The 19,988-nt window shown below is 45.4% G+C and overlaps 3 protein-coding genes and 1 long non-coding RNA gene across 4 annotated transcripts; 2 read left to right on the top strand and 2 right to left on the bottom strand.

The window, feature by feature from the left end:
- Window positions 1-943: 943 nt before the first annotated feature.
- On the bottom strand, window positions 944-6,964 carry LOC115416597 (RPA-interacting protein A-like). Its single transcript, XM_030130416.1, is given in 8 exon segments — window positions 944-1,079; window positions 1,149-1,298; window positions 3,126-3,189; window positions 5,111-5,222; window positions 5,385-5,457; window positions 6,251-6,475; window positions 6,778-6,815; window positions 6,818-6,964. Coding segments are annotated over 8 exon segments (723 nt in total). The 5' UTR covers window positions 6,849-6,964; the 3' UTR covers window positions 944-1,049.
- coa3b (cytochrome C oxidase assembly factor 3b) lies at window positions 1,183-8,546 on the top strand. The gene is made up of 3 exons (XM_030130418.1): window positions 1,183-1,189; window positions 7,258-7,446; window positions 8,408-8,546. The coding sequence occupies exons 2-3, from the start codon at window positions 7,278-7,280 to the stop codon at window positions 8,512-8,514; spliced, it is 276 nt and encodes a 91-aa protein (XP_029986278.1). The 5' UTR covers window positions 1,183-1,189; window positions 7,258-7,277; the 3' UTR covers window positions 8,515-8,546.
- Window positions 8,547-8,629: 83 nt separating this feature from the next.
- LOC115416600 (uncharacterized) lies at window positions 8,630-9,469 on the bottom strand. Its single transcript, XR_003935008.1, has 3 exons — window positions 9,453-9,469; window positions 9,181-9,186; window positions 8,630-8,733 (listed from the first exon to the last, which is right to left on the bottom strand). It is a non-coding gene; the product is annotated as an uncharacterized LOC115416600 (long non-coding RNA).
- A 769-nt stretch (window positions 9,470-10,238) lies between these two features.
- Window positions 10,239-16,047, top strand: LOC115416596 (C-type mannose receptor 2-like). The gene is made up of 4 exons (XM_030130415.1): window positions 10,239-10,254; window positions 11,727-12,041; window positions 12,901-13,190; window positions 15,681-16,047. Exons 2-4 carry the CDS (start codon window positions 11,741-11,743, stop codon window positions 15,891-15,893), a joined length of 804 nt encoding a protein of 267 aa, XP_029986275.1. The 5' UTR covers window positions 10,239-10,254; window positions 11,727-11,740; the 3' UTR covers window positions 15,894-16,047.
- Window positions 16,048-19,988: the final 3,941 nt, after the last annotated feature.

Below are 19,988 nucleotides of genomic sequence, written 5' to 3' on the forward strand. Positions count from 1 at the left end.
TTTGGTCATGGTTCGTGTTTTTCCACATTTTTTAAAGGATAGTTTGTCGGTGTAAAAATTTTGATAATATACAGTAATTTTAGTTTTTTCACTCTAAAACACAGAAATTAGACATACACATGTTGGGATTGATATTACTTGTGTATTATTATTTTAATCATCACTGGCCACCTGCAGGTCATATTAGGCTGTATGTGGAACTGAACTAACATGAGTTTGACAGTCCTGGACGAAACAACGCCAGATGAAGAGAAAAAAAAAGTACCAAAATTAACAAAATGTCCATTGTGACGGATGAGGTTTGAATGACTGAAAGGTGAAAAGGGCTCTGGAGCTGTTTGTCTAAAATGGGACTAAAATCTCTGAGCTCCAGATGAATAAACTATCTGTGACTGATGGAGGTAGGAGAAGGTTCAGTAGAACTTCAGTACGAGTCAATGGTTGAAAAATGGCTCGAACATGTAAAGCTCATGAAGTAAATGTATAGAACCTGCAGAGATTTCATCTGTACTTTCACAAATTCCATAGAATTTCCTAACACTGATACAAAACATGGGGACTATGTCTATGACTACTATGGAGAAACAACCACTGACCTGCTATCATTAACTGCCCCTCCACTCACCAGAAAATAAAACAAAATAATTATGAGAATAATAATGATAAATAAGTTAATTTAAAAGAAAAAAAGGGCAGGACAGAAACAGATGTGTCCCTGCTGTGGTTGGTGATGTGGTTTCCATCTAACTCTGTATCCTGGGGTTTCTGTAAACACAACGGTCGACATCTGCAGTTTTAAATCACAGCTCATGTGAGCAGTGAACATACACACCCCATCACACATGTGTTGTTCTTCTGTGTTCTGGAGTGTTTGAGTCACAGCAGCAGAACCTTCTTCATGTGTTTATTCACTGACAGTTTAAGAATGAGTCTGACACCAAGTATGAAAATAAACTTTATTTGAATACACACAGAAGACAAAGCAGATCAACCAGATGTCAGTGACAGTTCCATCAGCTGGAGGAAGTCACAGGACGACGGACAGGAAGTCACAGGACGACGGACAGGAAGTCACAGGCCTGGAAGGAAACAAGCACAGTCACACACAGGAAGGAACCATGACCCCTGACCCCTGGTCCCATTCTTACCGTACAGCTGCTCATCAGGGTGGGGGGGGTGTCTGTGTTTGGTGTCAGTGAGAACACTGGACTGTGAGGACACTGAGGAGACTGGAGCAAGTGTTCAGATAAACTGGACTGAAGAAGAGACTGGAGGAACTGAGGGGTCACTGTGACAGTCTACAGAAGAGATCACAAAGAGAGGGTTAGAGACCACAACAAGAGGGTTAGAGAGCCAAAAGAGACCCAAACACTGGAGCAAGTGTTCAGACACAATGGACTGAAGAAGAGACTGGAGGAACTGAGGGGTCACTGAGACTGTCTACAGAAGACACCACAAAGAGAGGAGGGTTAGAGACCACAAAGAGAGGAGAGTTAGAGACCCAAAGAGACCCAAACACCGGACCAAGGGTTCAGACAGACTGAAGAAGAGACTGGAGGAACTGAGGGGTCACTGAGACAGTCTACAGAAGAGATCACAAAGAGAAAAGGGTTAGGGACCTAAAAGAGAGCCAAAAGAGACCCAAACACTGGAGCAAGTGTTCAGACAGACTGGACTGAAGAAGAGACTGGAGGAACTGAGGGGTCACTGAGATAGTCTACAGAAGACACCACAAAGAGAAGAGGGTTAGAGACCCAAAAGAGACCCAAACACTGGAGCAAGTGTTCAGACACAATGGACTGAAGAAGAGACTGGAGGAACTGAGGGGTCACTGAGACTGTCTACAGAAGACACCACAAAGAGAGGAGGGTTAGAGACCACAAAGAGAGGAGAGTTAGAGACCCAAAAGAGACCCAAACACTGGACCAAGGGTTCAGACAGACTGAAGAAGAGACTGGAGGAACTGAGGGGTCACTGAGACAGTCTACAGAAGAGATCACAAAGAGAAAAGGGTTAGGGACCTAAAAGAGAGCCAAAAGAGACCCAAACACTGGAGCAAGTGTTCAGACAGACTGGACTGAAGAAGAGACTGGAGGAACTGAGGGGTCACTGAGATAGTCTACAGAAGACACCACAAAGAGAAGAGGGTTAGAGACCCAAAAGAGACCCAAACACTGGAGCAAGTGTTCAGACAGACTGGACTGAAGAGAGACTGGAGGAACTGAGGGGTCACTGAGATAGTCTACAGAAGACACCACAAAGAGAGGAGGGTTAGAGACCACAAAGAGAAGAGGGTTAGAGACCCAAAGGAGACCCAAACACTGGACCAAGGGTTCAGACAGACTGGACTGAAGAAGAGACTGGAGGAACTGAGGGGTCACTGAGATAGTCTACAGAAGACACCACAAAGAGAAGAGGGTTAGAGACCCAAAAGAGACCCAAACACTGGACCAAGGGTTCAGACAGACTGGACTTAAGAAGAGACTGGAGAATCGGAGGGGTCACTGTGACAGTCTACAGAAGAGATCACAAAGAGAAAAGGGTTAGGGACCTAAAAGAGAGCCAAAAGAGACCCAAACACTGGAGCAAGTGTTCAGACAGACTGGACTGAAGAAGAGACTGGAGGAACTGAGGGGTCACTGAGATAGTCTACAGAAGAAACCACAAAGAGAAGAGGGTTAGAGACCACAAAGAGAGGGTTAGAGACCTGAAAGAGACCCAAACACTGGAGCAAGTGTTCAGACAGACTGGACTGAAAAGGAGACTGGAGGAACTGAGGGGTCACTGAGACAGTCTACAGAAGAGACCACAACAAGAGGGTTAGAGACCTAAACCCTACATGGGAATACAATCATTTAACATATGTCCATCAGATAATACCATCCACCCATCCATCCATCCATCCACCCGTCCATCCACCAGTCCATCCATCCTTCTGTCCTTCCGTCCATCCATCCGTCCACCCATCATCCATCCATCCACCCGTCCGTCCATCCATCCGTCCATCCATCCACCCCTCCGTCCGTCCATCCGCCCGCCCGCCCGCCCGCCCGTCCGTCCGTCCGTCCGTCCATCCATCCATCCTTCCAGCGTCTCTCCCTCTTTTCTCAGACTCTTGGACACACCTTGGTGTAGATGTTCAGTCCACAGCAGCAGGAGATGAAGGAACTGTTGAAGCTCAGATTGTTTCTGAAAAACACAAGAGCAACAACAGTGAAGACATCGTCCAATCAACTGAAAGAATCACTTTAAAACGGACACAATGTTTTCAAAAAGACCCAGATAAAAGACAACTCCACCTAAACAGTCCATAAACACTGGGTTTCCACTGCATGGTACCAGCTCAACTCAGACTGTTTGGGTTGTATGTAAAAGAACTGGTACTAGTTTAGTAGTACCTCCTGAGCCAAGGTTCCAAAACGGGTCCACAGGTACTAAAATGTGACGTGGAAACACTGCAGAGCACTGACTGGTCCGACAGTTGTCTGTGTCATCAATGAGCGACCGGTCGTTTTAAAAAAAAAAAAAAAATCAGACTGAAGTTGAAACTTAATCTATGAGGAGGTTCATCCACGACGAACTGCTAAACAGCTAAACCACTATACCGCTAAACCACACCATGGTCCATCTTTGTTTTTACCGTCAGCTGTATTGCATTGAAGACGACGTTACAGAAGTTAGGCGCAGCGTTGCAATGACGACCAGGTACTCTAAAGTTGGTAGTATCCTGTGATGGAACCGGCCTCCAGGAACAGGACCTGGTACCAGAGTCCAGTGGATACCAGAGTGCAGTGGGTACCAGAGTCCAGTGGGTACCAGAGTCCAGTGGGTACCACGTAGTGGAAACGCAGCTAAAAACAGCTGTCCGGGGAAAATGCACTTGTTTTGTTTGATTAATGTTTATGACATAAAAAACATTAGACTTCATAGAGGATGGAACTGTTCTAAACTATGGTTTAATAAAACATATTTAAACTAGAAGCACTCAGAGCGCAGACCTCCGCCAAGGCTGATCAGTGCCCCCCCCCGTGGGCCCCCCCACCCCTGATCACCCCCAAAAGTTAATCATTTCTTCCTTATTCCATTTCCAACAAACCCTGAAAATTTCATCAAAATCTGTCCATAACTTTTTGAGTTATGTTGCACACTAACGGACAGACAAACAAACAGACAAACAAACCCTGGCAAAAACAACCTCCTTGGCGGAGGTAATTACAGTTCAAACTTCAGTGACTGAAACACACTTTAACCCTCCGGTATCCAGGTGCGCCTTTTAGGCACACTTTGCACTTTGTGTTAAAAAACTTCATATTATTTTTCACAATTTAAATAAAGTTAGAATTCAAAAGTTGTTCATTTGTGCATGATCTTTAAAATTCTGTCCACCAACTAAAATGTGCACATTGTAAACAAAAGAAATGACCAGACTAGCATCTGTCTGCCAAGTGTGCATAAAATGCACTATTTCTAACATTTGATATGTATGATTAGGGCTGACCTGGATTTACAAAAATAAAAATCAAATTAGAGCAGAAAAATAAATCAATATATAATATTTAACAGTTTGATTTATAGGTGTGCATTTTACGCGCACTTGGTGACAGACGCTAGTATTTAGCATAAAATATAATAATAATGCAAATTAACCAGTGTTGGAGTTAATGATTGGCATATGCCAGGATGAAAAAATGAAATATGTGATCCACTTGTTATGGAGTATACTGAATAAAAAAAATGTGGTTTTTTGCATCAAAAAATGGTTCGTTTCCATTACAGACATGGCATTTAAAGGGTTAAAAATGTGACAGTTATTGAGTATTTGGTATTTTTTATTTACAGCTCAAGATGATGAAAAAGAAAAAAGTGTAAAAGAATTAAAAACAAACTGTATGAAAATTTTTTTGACATTATTCCACAAGTGTGTGAAAAAGACACACTGTGTTTAGTAAGGGCCTTGGAGGACGGGGTACCAGAGGGATAAACACAGCAGAAATTAAACCTGTGTGTACAGACCACTGGACCAGACCTCCTGTACAGACCACTGGACCAGACCTCCTGTACAGACCACTGGACCAGACCTGTACAGACCACATGGACCAGGTGGACTCACCTGTGACAGACTGGACAGATGACATGCAGTTCTTCCATCTCGTCCACTACAGACGACACATACTGCTGCTCCAGCTGAATGTTCTGTTCATACTCTGCAATTATAGACATTTCTGTGGAGAAACACAGGAACAAGTCCGTGTTAGCAAAAATAGGCCTGAAAATAGGCCTGAAAATAGAACTGAAAATAAGCCTGAAAATAGGCCCGAAAATAGAACTGAGAATAGGCTTTAAACTGAACCCATGTGCGTTCTGTGGGACTGCAGAGGACCCACCATGGGACAGCAGCTCCTGGTGGATGTCCTCCAGTCCTGACACTTCATCGAACTGCTCCATGACACCAAACACCTGGACACACAAACAAACAAACAAACACGTTACATTTGAGCATCTCCAGCTATGGAAACTACAAACAGGAGGACAGACTCATCCGGGAGACCCGGACCCGGCAGAAGTACCCAGACAGTAGTACCCAACAGTAAAACCCGACAGTAGGACCCTGACAGTTGTGCTCTGACAGCAGTACCCAGCAGAATGTACCTTTACAGTAGTACTCTGACAGTAGTACCCTGGCAGTAGTACTCTGTCAGTAGTACCCTGACAATAGTACCCTGAGAGCACTACCCCGACAGTAGGACCCTGACAGTAGTACCCTGTTCAGTAGGACCCTGAGAGTAGTACCCCGACAGTAGGACCCTGTACAGAAGTACCCTGCATAGTAGTACTCTGACAGTAGTACCCTGTTCAGTAGGACCCTGTTCAGTAGGACTCTGGCAGTAGTACCCTGACAGTAGTACCCTGTAGAATAGGACCCTGTACAGTAGGACCCTGACCGTAGGACCCTGACCGTAGTACCCTGACCGTAGTACCCTGAAAGCAGTACCCTGACAGTAGTACTCTGACAGTAGGACCCTGACAGTGGAACCCCGTTCAGTAGTACCCTGACAGTAGTACTCTGAAAGCAGTTCCCTGACAGTAGTACCCTGACAGTAGGACCATGTTCAGTAGGACCATGTTCAGTAGTACCCTGACAGTGGTACCCTGGACAGGGGTACCCTGTACAGTAGGACCCTGACAACAGGACCCTGTTCAGTAGTACCCTGTACAGTTCAGTAAATGGTGAGGCTGATGGCAGACCCACCTGTGCCGTGTCTTCGGACCCCCAGAAGGAGGCCCTCTCCTGGGCCTCGGACCCCCAGAGGGAGGCCCTCTCCTGGGCCTCGGACCGCAGGGCGCTCCACTCCTCCTCCATCACCTCCTGGATGATGACCGAGGCTCCAGAGGTGCTGCACTGTGGGCTGAGTCCAGTCCGACGGTACTGCTCCAACAGCCTGGAGCGACTGTTCTGCAACCTGTTCACACAGCGCTGAGAAGCAACGGAAACACAGCAACTGAGAAGGCAACTACAGCAACTGACAACCTACGGATACACATATAATACATTGAACTAATACAACTAAATCCAACTAACGCAACTGACGACGAATGGAACGGATACAGAATTAATATATAGAACTAATATGACTAAAAGCAACTAAAGCAACTGACGACGAATATAAGTCAATATACCAGACATGTAGTCAGTATAACAGACATATAGTCAGTATAACAGACACGTTATCTTACGTTCAGTCATATTAGCTCTTCACATTAGCTCTTCTTTCTTACTTTTCGGTAAGTTTCCTTCCATGGCGGGTTCGTTCCTTATAAAGTGAACGGTGTTTTTGTAAACCGTCCATTTTTAGCTTTAGTTTTTAATATAAAGTTACGCAAGTGTTCAGAAATGGGACTAAATATCTGGAAATCGGCGAAAAAACATCCTAACATTTCAGCTTTTAAGGTCCGCACTACGGAAGTTGTCATTTACGCATGCGCATTGCATGATGGGTAGTGTAGTTCTGTTCCGCCAAACACTGTTTCCTTGTATATCTTTAAGCTGATCATGTGTTTAATGTCATACTCCTGATAAATGAGCTCAAACTTAATAAATAAATGTTATTCGTCTGTCAGTGTGTGTGAACTTTAAACCTTATGGGTGTAAAAGTGCGTCAGTGTTAAATCTGACTGTGCACACTCCAACTACCAGGTAAAACCGGAACAACAGGACTATTTCCGGTTCACCAGGACCACTTCCGGTTCACAGGTCAGAGGCAGCTGAGGCTCCAAACATGATGGAGACCGGAGCACCGGGAGGCGTGGAACCGGAGCAGACAGCGGCCCAGAAGCAGCTGCTCCGCCGGAGACAGGAGCTGGACTACTGGAAGAACAACATGGCCCGGATCCGGAGGAGGAACCGGATGACCGGACTGAGCATAGGCGCGTTTGTGCTGGGAATGTGTATCCTTCAGACTACAGGGGGTCTGGGACTGGGACAGGACAAGGTCCAGGACAGAGACAGGGTTCAGGACAGGGTCCAGGATAGATACAGGGTCCAGGACAGGGTCAGGGTCCAGGACAGGGACAAGGTCCAGGACAGAGACAGGGTCCAAGACAGGGACAGGGTCCAGGACAGGTCTGGTCCACAGTCTACTGCTGTGGTCTTTGAAAACTCTGGAGGACCCAGAACAGATCCCAGTTGAACCACTTTGAACTAAAGAATGTAAATGTTAGTTCAACCTGGAGCAGAGTCAGAAGGTATACAGACAGATAGATTACACTTATATAATATATAGTTATATGCAGTTACATACAGTTACAGTTATATACAGTTACATACAGTTACAGTTATATAAAGTTACACTTATATACAGTCATATACAGTGATATACAGTTATAAACAGTACAGGTATACAGACAGATAGATTACACTTATATAATAGACATTTATATACAGTTACAGTTATGTACAGTTATATACAGTTACAATTATATACAGTCATGTACAGTTATATGCAGTCATATACAGTTATATATAGTAACAGTTATATACAGTACACAGGGTATACATTTAGTTTAGCTGAGGAAATGTCTCTTTTCTGGTCCAAACCAGTCCTTTAAAATACTCTCACTCGTTTTCTGGACAGTTTGTTCATCAGACTTTAACAGACTTTACCAGACCATCCAGACCAGGGTTACCATGGTTACATTTACCAGACCATCCAGACCAGGGTTACCATGGTTACTTTTACCAGACCATCCAGACCAGGGTTACCATGGTTACCTTTACCAGACCATCCAGACCAGTTTGTTCTTTAGTTCTAACAGAAAACTTCCTCTCCTTTTGTCGTTTTTGCATCTAAAAGTAGAACCTGAACTGTTGTTTTCAGTTCCACTTGTTCTTTAACCTCTTACTGTCCAGTCACTTACACCATCCTGTCAGTCAAACAGGAGAGAATCATGGACGAAGTGGACGATGAAGCCAGGATCCACATCATACGAGGACCACGGACTGGAGCTAACTCCTAGACACACCAAACATGGACTATCTGGACTCTCCTGGACTCTTCTAGACCCTTCTGGACTCTTCTAGATTCTTCTGGACTCTTCTGGACTCTCCTGGACTCTTCTAGACTCCTCTGGACTCTTCTGGACTCTCCTGGACTCTTCTAGACTCCTCTGGACTCTCCTGGACTCTCCTGGACTCTTCTGGACTCTCCTGGACTCTCCTGGACTCTCCTGGACTTCCTAAACCTGCTCTTGGTTTTGTATGTGAGCAGGACCTTCACACAGGTGGTCCTGAATCCATCCTGGACCTCCTGGACCTGCTCCAGTCTCATATTAAACCTGTGTGTAGTTCCTCCAAATAAACACGTTTGTGGTTCTAGAACCAGTTCTACATGGACAGGGTACACAGGTGCATGTGACGTTCACTGACTGTCTGTTTTTTTCACTTCTGTTGATGTTGAAACTCCATTAATAAAATAATTTATTCTAACAGAACACGTGGACCTCCTGTCTGTTTGGTGCCTTGTTGTTGCTGACCACTCCCACAACGGTCGTGTCATCAGTAAATTTGATCTGGATGTTGGAGCTGTGGACGGAAGCACCACCTGGTCCTGGGGGTACAGCGTGGACCACATGGAAGCACCACCTGGTCCTGGGGGTACAGCGTGGACCGCATGGAAGCACCACCTGGTCCTGGGGGTACAGCGTGGACCGGATGGAAGCACCACCTGATCCTGGGGGTACAGCGTGGACCGAACTGGACTCAGGACGCAGCCCTGAGGAACACCTGTGTGGAGCACAATAGAGCGCAGAGGTCTGTTCACCAAGAAGCACTTGATCCACAGACGGGGGTGGGGGGGATCTGAGCTGCAGGGTCTGCAGTTTGTTGAACAGTCGGCAGAAGGACTGGCAGAGCTGAGCTGAAGTCCACAAAAAGCACCTGATGTATGTGTGGGGACTCTTCTGGACTCTCCTGGTGTGGGGGCTTTCCAAGTGGCTGAGGCAGTGTAGAGCTGGCCTGGTCTGTGATCTGGTGGACCTGTAGGTGAACTGATGTTGGTGAAGGCAGGTGGGATGTAGGCCTTGATCTGATCTGCTGCAACACCAGACTACACACAGTTTAGGATCACCGGAGTCAGGACCATGGGACAGATGTCACTGAACCCTGTGATTGCAGAGGTTTTGGTGGTTCTGGTGGTTTTGGTGGTTCTGGTGTCAGTTTTCAGGCAGGTGTGGACTGTGGTTCTGGTGGTTCTAGTGTCAGATTTCAGGCAGGTGGGGGCTGTGTTTTGCTGCAGTCAGTGGTTACAGGTGTTCGTGAAAACTGCAGCTCGCTGATGAGTGCATGATTTCAGGTCCCTCCCCGGTACTCCATCTGGTCCTGGTACTCCATCCGGTTAGGGTTTGGATCAGGGTCAGGGTTTGGATCAGGGTCAGGGTTTGGATCAGGGTTAGGGTGGGCTGATTCTTGGATGTCCATATCTGTGTCTGATTGGATGTGTTTGTCACATGTGTCTGTTGTGCTGCTCTTCTTCTTCTTCTTCTTCTTCTTCTTTTCGCTCTGCTCCTTTAACTCAGGTGCTCCTCCTCCTCATCAGCTGATTCCACTCAGCTGTGTCACAGCTGACGCTCCTAGGCTGCAGTTTAGACATTTACCTGTGTTCGTTCACAGGTGGTTCTTCTGCTTCAGGTCAGACCACACAGTGTTTTACTCCTGACTGTTTCCCAGACCTGGTCTCCTGTCTTCAGTCCTCTGGTCTGGTCTGGTTCTCCTGGTCTTGGATGTGGTCTCCTGTCTTCAGTCCTCTGGTCTGGTCTGGTTCTCCTGGTCTTGGACCTGGTCTCCTGTCTTCAGTCCTCTGGTCTGGTCTGGTTCTCCTGGTCTTGGACCTGGTCTCCTGTCTTCAGTCCTCTGGTCTGGTGAGTACCCTGTCTGTGGTCCTGCATTTGGGTCGGTCCTGTATCTGTTCCCGTCAGCTGTGGTTCATATTCCCTGATGACCCACATGTTTCCAGTCCAAACACAGACTGGATGTGGACCCAGTGGAGATGGAACCAGAGGGTTAGGGTTAGGGTAAAGGTATAGGGTTAGGGTTAGGGTTAGGGTTAGGGTAAAGGTCTAGGGTTAGGGTTAGGGTGTCACAGCTGGACATGGTCCCATAGTTACAACACAAATGTAGAGTCACTGAACCATGTGGAGCCACATCTGGGACTGTGGACCTGTGTGTGTTAGTGTTGGTGTGTTGTTGTTTCTAGTGTTGTTTGTCCTTCCTGTTCATCCACAGTTGCTCCTCTTGTACTCATCAGTGTTTAAGTTGTTGTTGTTGTGGTTGTTGTTGTTGGTGTTGTTTCCACAGTCGCTCCTCTTGTACTCATCAGTGTTTAAGTTGTTGTTGTTGTTGTGGTTGTTGGTGTTGGTGTTGTTTCCACAGTTGCTCCTCTTGTACTCATCAGTGTTTAAGTTGTTGTTGTTGTTGTGGTTGTTGTTGTTGGTGTTGTTTCCACAGTTGCTCCTCTTGTACTCATCAGTGTTTAAGTTGTTGTTGTTGTTGGTGGTGGTGGTGTTGTTTCCAAAGTTGCTCCTCTTATACTCATCAGTGTTTAAGTTGCTGTTGTTGTTGTTGTTGGTGGTGGTGTTGTTTCCAAAGTTGCTCCTCTTATACTCATCAGTGTTTAAGTTGCTGTTGTTGTTGTTGGTGTTGTTTCCACAGTTGCTCCTCTTGTACTCATCAGTGTTTAAGTTGTTGTTGTGGTTGTTGTTGTCAGTGTTGTTTCCACGGTTGCTCCTCTTGTACTCATCAGTGTTTAAGTTGTTGTTGTTGTTGTTGTTGTTGGTGGTGGTGGTGGTGGTGTTGTTTCCAAAGTTGCTCCTCTTATACTCATCAGTGTTTAAGTTGCTGTTGTTGTTGTTGGTGTTGTTTCCACAGTTGCTCCTCTTGTACTCATCAGTGTTTAAGTTGTTGTTGTTGTTGTGGTTGTTGTTGTTGGTGTTGTTTCCACAGTTGCTCCTCTTGTACTCATCAGTGTTTAAGTTGTTGTTGTTGTTGGTGTTGTTTCCAAAGTTGCTCTTCTTGTACTCATCAGTGTTTAAGTTGTTGTTGTTGTTGTTGTTTCCACAGTTGCTTCTCTTGTACTCATCAGTGTAAATTCTCCTCTGGTTCCTTTGGTACCTGTCCAGTCCCATCAGAACTGATCGCTCTTCCTCATTTGAATCTGTCTTATTTGTTTGTGCAGGGCGTAGCGATCCAATGAAGGGTACGACGCCGCTGATGCTAACGCTTCTGCTGCTGCTCCACCTTCCTCCTGTGTGTGTGGCAGAAAACCTGCGAACTCCCCAGTACTTCTACTGTGGTTTCAGTCAGACGTGGTGGTCAGCGCGGTCCTACTGCAGACAACACCACACTGACCTGGTCACCATCAGCGGTCAAGCAGACAACGCCCAGGCTGTGCGTGTCCACGGATGGATCGGTTTACACCGGGGGTGGGGTGACCCCGTGTGGAGGTGGTCCAGAGGAAACCAGAGGGCCAACTTCACCTCCTGGGAACCAAGTAGGTCCAACTAGACCTGGACTGATGAGGACCTGGACTGAGAGTAGGTCCAACTAAACCTGGACTAAAGAGGAACTGGACTGAGAGTTGGTCCAACTAGACCTGGACTAAAGAGGAACTGGACTGAGAGTAGGTCCAACTAGACCTGGGCTAAAGAGGAACTAGACTGAGAGTAGGTCCAGCTAGACCTGGACTAAAGAGGAACTGGACTGAGAGTAGGTCCAACTAGACCTGGACAGATGATACCAATAGTCCATCAGACCTTTGGACCGTTGGACTAATGGTACCAATAGTCCATTGGACCTTTGGACTAATGGTACCTAACCCTAACCTTTGGACCTTTGGACTAATGGTACCAATAGTCCATTGGACCTTTGGACTAATGGTACCTAACCCTAACCTTTGGACTAATGGTACCTAACCCTAACCTTTGGACCGTTGGACTAATGGTACCAATAGTCCATCAGACCGTTGGACTAAAAATGGGACACATCCTCCAGGACATCAGCTGTTGGTTCATCATAAACTAATCCTTAACTGTTGTTTGCATTCAGGTTTGTTTTCTGGAAAAATGCCAGTTCCACCTGAACCACACCTGCCCTCCATGTAAATGTTCAAACAGATGAAACCTGAGCCAGCCGTGCACACTCTACTGTCCTCAGGACGTTTGAATATATCGGCCTTCTTTGAAAACACTCATTTGTATAACTACATATATTTGTATAATGTAAATGACAAGGTATCCAAATTCCGTCATGATGCAGTGGTCAGTTCTGTGAATGTCCAGAGTCTGAAGCCAACGCTGACCTTGTGTGTGGATAGAACCTGTTCAAGCCTCTGGGACTTGTCCTCCTTTCAGGTCATCCTCAGGACCATGAACACTGCGCCTTTAAGTACCAGGGCCAGACGGTCTGGGAGAGTGACCAGTGCAACACACTACACACATTCACATGTTGGAATGAACGCCTGATTCTGGTGAAGGAGAACAAGACCTGGGAGGAGGCCTTAGAACACTGCAGGACTATGGAGGACCAGGACCCCATGGACCCCATGGCCTACAACAGCCACCGCTACAACCTGGCCACCCTGGTCACTGCAGATGACCACCACTACGCCCAAGAGAAGATCCAAGAGGCCACCACTGACACGGTAGGTCCAGGATTAGGACCAGGGTTAGGGTTAGGGCCCATGGGTTAGGAACAGGGTTAGGGTCCGTGGGTTAGGAACAGGGTTAGGGCCCGTGGGTTAGGAACAGGGTTAGGGCCCGTGGGTTAGGAACAGGGTTAGGGCCTGTGGGTTAGGAACAGGGTTAGGGTCCTTGGTTTAGGAACAGGGTTAGGGCCTGTGGGTTAGGAACAGGGTTAGGGTCCCTGGTTTAGGAACAGGGTTAGGGTCCTTGGTTTAGGAACAGGGTTAGGGCCCGTGGGTTAGGAACAGGGTTAGGAACAGGGTTAGGGCCCGTGGGTTAGGAACAGGGTTAGGGTCCTTGGTTTAGGAACAGGGTTAGGGTCCTTGGTTTAGGAACAGGGTTAGGGCCCGTGGGTTAGGAACAGGGTTAGGAACAGGGTTAGGGCCCGTGGGTTAGGAACAGGGTTAGGAACAGGGTTAGGGCCCGTGGGTTAGGAACAGGGTTAGGGTCTGTGGGTTTCTTTCTTTGATGGGACAGATACAACAAACACAGACCAACTGGACCACAGCAGTTCCACACATGCATCAGAGTGTTTAGAACAAAAGCTCATGTGCAGCAGTGGTCCAGATGGACTTTTATGAAAAGTTCAAACACAGAGAGAAATGAAGAGACAATGAGCTTTAACAGATAAAACTGTGGGATAAGAAAGAAAAGAACCAGTTAAAACAAAGAAACAGATGAACATGATCCAAGCATTAAACAGGAGGACACTGCTGTGTCTGACACATGCATGTTTTTACAAGAGTTTGAATAAACCTCAGCATGTCACACATTTGATTTCAACAGAGAGAAGGTTCCACACATTAGAAGGTTCCACACATTAGAAGGTTCCACACATTAGACGGTTCCACACATTAGAAGGTTCCACACATTAGACGGTTCCACACATTAGAAGGTTCCACACATTAGAAGGTTCCACACATTAGACGGTTCCACACATTAGAAGGTTCCACACATTAGAAGGTTCCACACATCAGTTCCTTTCACAGTGAATGCAGAGGCAGTTTTTCTGTGCGGAACCTGCAGTCTGCATTAGAGGACCTGCTGACCCTGCTCTGGTGACCCTGGTCTGACCCTGGTCCAACACACACAGGCACTCACAGGCTTCAGTCCAGTCCATGAATGCTTCTAAAACAGTTTCACTGTGTTCAAATTAATAAAATTGGTAAATGATGAAACCTGTATTTGATCAAGGGTTACAGTCATTAAATCTAATGGTCTTATGGTCCCAGATCTTCAGGGCCCAGTTGTAGAGGCGTTGCACACTCAACAGTTAAGTATTTCCTTCTGATCTTAAAGCAGTTCATGTCTGACACTTTTACACATTCTCTTGACACGGCGTTGAAAATTTAATTGTGAATGTAAAATCCTTCCCACATATTTCTCCTTCAGCTGTTCAGTGCTCTGCCCTTTTCTTTGGACCTGCACAGCTGCATTTGAAGCTTTTGTGATGGACAAACACATCCACGTGGTTTTGTTTGTGCTAAGGGTCAGACAGGAGTCCTGGACCCAGAGGAGACCTGATTCAGACTGTGGTTCAGGTTTTCATGGACTACCACAGAGTCTGGCCCTGAAACATGAACAACGGTGTCATCAGCATACATCTGCAAACGGACTTCTGGACAAACCACAGGAAGATTATTGATACAAACTAAAAAGAAGTGGATCCAGGATGGGTCCTTGAGGAATTCCTGTTTGAATTTCCTGGAAAGAGGATTTACATTTATTGATGACAACACATTGTTCACGATTCTGCAGATCTGAACGGAACCAGGACACTGACCGTTTAGAGAAATGAACAGATGAAAGTTCTGATATGAACAGGTTAACAGAGTCAAAAGCTTTTTTTTTTAAATCAACGAACACAGCTCCAACAATATTATCGTTGTCAAGTGATTGTTTAACTTGTTCTAGAAATAGACAAGTAGCGGTTTTGGTTGAATAATTATGTCAAAAGCCGAATTGTAAGGGATGCAAAAGATTTTTGCTTTCCAGATGTTGTAAAAGTTGTTCTGTAATATTTTTTTTCTAGAACTTTAGACCTGACAGGCAGGAGGCTTACAGGTCGATAATTGGGTTGTTGGTGTTGATGGTTTCTTTGTTCCACCTCTGTCAGGTGTGGACCGGTCTGCGGTTCCTGGGTAAGGGTCCAGGGTTAGGGTCTGTGGGTTAGGGTCCAGGGTTAGGGTCCTTGGGTTAGGGTCCATGAGTCCTTGGGTTAGGGTCTGTGGGTTAGGGTCCAGGGTTAGGGTCCTTGGGTTAGGGTCCATGAGTCCTTGGGTTAGGGTCCAGGGTTAGGGTCTGTGGGTTAGGGTCCAGGGTTAGGGTCCTTGGGTTAGGGTCCACGGGTCCTTGGGTTAGGGTCCAGGGTTAGGGTCCTTGGGTTAGGGTCCATGGGTCCAGGGTTAGGGTTCATTGTTCATTGTTTCTTTGTTCCCACTCTGTGTCAGGTGTGGACCGGTCTGCGGTTCCTGGCCGGTCAGTGGCGGTGGGTGGGTGGAGAAGCGGCTCAGTTTGAGGGAGACTGTCCACCTGATGGGCGGGGCTGTGGTGTTCTACAGAAGAAGGGACCACCTCACCTCCAAACTGAAGAGTGCACCCACAAACTGAACTTCCTCTGCTACAGGAGGACGCCCACCAGTCCGGACTCCACATGTTCTTAAAGGGTTCTTCTTCTTCCATGTAGGGAACATTACACTGCCTTTCCACTACGTGGAACCGGTTCAACTCCACTATGGTACCAGGTCCTATTCCAGACTGTTTCCACTCTGGTACCAGGTCCTATTCCAGACCCTTTCCACTCTGGTACCAGGTCCTATTCCAGACCCTTTCCACTCTGGTACCAGGTCCTACTCCAGACCCTTTCCACTCTGGTACCAGGTCCTATTCCAGACCCTTTCCACTCTGGTACCAGGTCCTATTCCAGACTCTTTCCACTCTGGTACCAGGTCCTATTCCAGACCCTTTCCATTCCAGATCCTCCCTCTTTCCAGTCCCTGGTCGTCATAGCGATGCGGTGCGTTCCTTCTGTGTGCTCTGCTCACAGTTGCTGATAAACTCACTGGTTGCCTGTTGTCTGGTCAAACTCCTGCTGAATGTTTGCGTCTGAACCTCCTGGACAAACCATGGTGTAGTTTTACAGACTGTCATCATGTGGATTCACCTACTGACAGATTTACTGGAAAAGGGCGGGGCACACACACCACTCTGACCAATCAGAGCTCTGCAGTGTTTACACAGTGTCACCTTTAGGATCTCGTCCCCAGTCCTGGAACCTCAGAGGAGGAGGTACCAAAAAACTAGGACCAGGTACCAGATTCCAAAAAACTAGTACCAGGTAGCAGATTCCCAAAAACTAGTACCAGGTACCAGAGTCCAGAAATCTAGTACCAGGTACCAAATTCCAAAAAACTAGTACCAGAGTCCAAAAAACTAGTACCAGATACCAGATTCCAAAAAACTAGTACCAAGTACCAAATTCCAAACAACTAATACCACGTACCAGAGTCCAAAAAACTAGTACCAGGTACCAGAATCCAGAAAACTAGTACCAGGTACCAGAGTCCAAAAAACTAGTACCAGGTACCAGAGTCCACAAAACTAGTACCAAGTACCAGAGTCCAAAAAACTAGTACCAGGTACCAGATTCCAGGTCCTTCTTCATAATGGAAACACATAAGGGCCAGGTTGAGTCAAGTCACTACTATGTCGTGGAAACGCAGCATTAGCTTCACGTTGACACATGGATCAGGTTGAGTTCAGTGTTCTTCAACCTTGGGGTCACGACCCCACATGGACTCACCTGGAACTCAAATATTTCTAGTAATTGATTAAAAAAAAATACTAATAATTTTAAAAAATTAATTCAATATATATTTCAGAATAATTAAAAATCACAGATTTTTCTTATAAAAATCCAGTTGAAATCAAATGCAAGATCTAATATCTGACAGGACAAATGTGGAATGACCTGATCACGTGACCCTAACCCACCTGGTCGTAAAACGTCTAAGAGAAACTGAGACGCACACACCACAAAGGTGCATTGTATACATTATTCTGCAGACTAACTGTCCTGTAAAATGAACCTGGATTTGAAACATATGATAGAAAACTATTAAAGGATCAAAAACAAACAGATTTTAGCAAAAATGTCTGTTTTGAAATTGTAGAGATGTTCAAATGGGGTCAGGAATAAAAGACAGGTTGGAACCACTGGGTTAGCGTTAGCATTATACTCTAACCCTAACACCAGCTCTACCACCTCTTTCCGTTGTAAAAGTTTTTAGGCGACGTTAGCTACAAACTTTGTTCTTTTGTCACATTAAGGGAAAGTGCTTTGAAGTGTGTACGTTACCAAATGAGTGGGAGTGGCCTTTAGTAGTTAGCTCATTAGTAACTATAGCTAATAGCTTTAGCTAACAGTAAGTATAGTGGACACACTACGTAATTAGCAGTTAGCTCAGTAGTAACTATAGCTAATAGCTTTAGTTTAAATATCAGAACTGTGCTTCTATTCAGTAATAAAGTTTAAGATTAAAACATGCACACAATCATAGTTTTGAATCAGAATTCAGTGAATATTTGTCGTTGTTTACATTAATATGTCTGTTTACTTCACCAAGGATTCTTGTGTGTAAATGCAGAAGCGTTGATTGTTTTTTTGTTTGTTTTTTTTAATCCATGATAAATAAACACATGTAAAATGAGAGTCCTGTTGAATAAATGTAATCAGATTACTTTGTCATCGCTGTTGATTAAAGGTTAAAGGATGACACAGACACAAAGGACCTGCTAGCATTAGCACCTGTGGGTCTGAGTTTAGGACTAGGTCTGGACAACCCTAACCTAAAGACCTAGAACTAGAACCCCAACCTGAAGACCTAGAACTAGAACCCTAACCTAAAGACCTAGAACTAGAACCCTAACCTGAAAACCTAGAACTAGAAGCCCAACCTGATGACCTTGAACTAGAACCCATACCTGAGGAACTAGAACTAGAACCCATACCTGAAGACCTAAAACTAAAACCTTAACTTGAAGACCTAGAACTAGAACCCATACCTGAAGACCTAGAACTAGAACCCTAACCAGAAGACCTAGAACTAGAACCCTAACCTGAAGACCTAGAACTAGAACCCTAACCTGAAGAACTAGAACCCATACCTGAAGACCTAGAACTAGAACCCTAACCTGAAGACCTAGAACTAGAACCCATACCCGAAGACCTAGAACTAGAAGCCCAACCTGAAGACCTAGAACTAGAACCCCAACCTGAAGACCTAGAACTAGAACCCTAACCTGAAGACCTAGAACTAGAACCCAAACCTGAAGACCTAGAACTAGAACCCTAACCTGAAGACCTAGAACTAGAACCCTAACCTGAAGACCTAAAACTAGAACCCTAACCTGAAGACCTAGAACTAGAACCCCAACCTGAAGACCTAGAACTAGGAGCCTAACCTGAGGACCGAGAACTATAAACCCACTGGTACAAACCCACTGGCATAAACCCACTGGTGTAAACCCACTGGTGTAAATCCACTGGTACAAACCCACTGGCATAAACCCACTGGTGTAAACCCACTGGTGTAAATCCACTGGTACAAACCCACTGGTGTAAACCCACTGGTACAAACCCACTGGTGTAAACCCACTGGTACAAACCCACTGGTATAAACTCACTGGTACAAACCCACTGGTGTAAACCCACTGGTGTAAATCCACTGGTACAAACCCACTGGTGTAAACCCCCATCATGTCCACACAGGGGCAGTGTTGTCCTTCAGTTTGCTGCAGCAGAAGGACACGTCTACATTTAACTGTTGTTCAAACTCAGTCATTTTCATTTTCCAGAGACCCTGAAGGACTGAAGAACCCTAACCCTGACCTTAATGCTAATGCTAACACTAACCCTGAAGGACTGAAGAACCCTAACCCTGACCTTAATGCTAATGCTAACACTAACCCTGAAGGACTGAAGAACCCTAACCCTGACCCTAATGCTAATGCTAACACTAACCCTCTGTCTGCTGTTGCACTCATCTGTTCAGGGTTCAGAACACTGTGAACATACAAGTGTAAATCTCATAATAATAACAGGTCAGTTCAAAGGGTGGTATATATTTACATGAATTCACAGGGTGGTGTATATTTACATGAATTCACAGGGTGGTGTATATTTACATGAATTTAAAGGGTGGTGTATATTTATATGAATTCAAAGGGTGGTCTATATTTACATGAATTCAAAGGGTGGTGTATATTTATATGAATTCACAGGGTGGTGTATATCTACATGAATTCACAGGGTGGTGTATATTTACATGAATTTAAAGGGTGGTGTATATTTATATGAATTCAAAGGGTGGTGTATATTTATATGAATTCAAAGGGTGGTGTATATTTATATGAATTCAAAGGGTGGGGTATATTTACATGAATTCATAGGGTGGTGTATATTTCCTGGAGTCCTGATCTCAGGTGTTTCCAGTTGTGATCATGGTTCATATTGAAGGAATATTTCAGACCAACTACATCAATTTTAAGAAGAAAAAAACAGATGGAATGGAAATTGTGGAAAACAACTGTGGGAGAGAGAGAGAGAGACACAGACACACACACACACACACACACACACAAGGAAAAACCATTAGAAAGAATCTGGAACTCCAGGAATGAGGAGGCAGGCACCGACAGGCTCACAACTACACACACACACACACACACACACACATATATATATATATATATATATA

The sequence above is a fragment of the Sphaeramia orbicularis genome, unplaced genomic scaffold (genome assembly GCF_902148855.1).
Source record: "Sphaeramia orbicularis unplaced genomic scaffold, fSphaOr1.1, whole genome shotgun sequence".
Lineage (NCBI taxonomy): Eukaryota > Metazoa > Chordata > Actinopteri > Kurtiformes > Apogonidae > Sphaeramia > Sphaeramia orbicularis.

Bases quoted from the DNA above. Each gene is read 5' to 3' on its own strand.
- coa3b (XM_030130418.1), top strand. From the start codon at position 7,278: ATGATGGAGACCGGAGCACCGGGAGGCGTGGAACCGGAGCAGACAGCG. The intron at 7,447-8,407 runs GTATCCTTCAGA...CTTACTGTCCAG, and splicing joins CGCGTTTGTGCTGGGAATGT to TCACTTACACCATCCTGTCA.
- LOC115416596 (XM_030130415.1), top strand. From the start codon at position 11,741: ATGAAGGGTACGACGCCGCTGATGCTAACGCTTCTGCTGCTGCTCCAC. The intron at 12,042-12,900 runs GTAGGTCCAACT...TCCTCCTTTCAG, and splicing joins CTTCACCTCCTGGGAACCAA to GTCATCCTCAGGACCATGAA. The intron at 13,191-15,680 runs GTAGGTCCAGGA...ACTCTGTGTCAG, and splicing joins AAGAGGCCACCACTGACACG to GTGTGGACCGGTCTGCGGTT.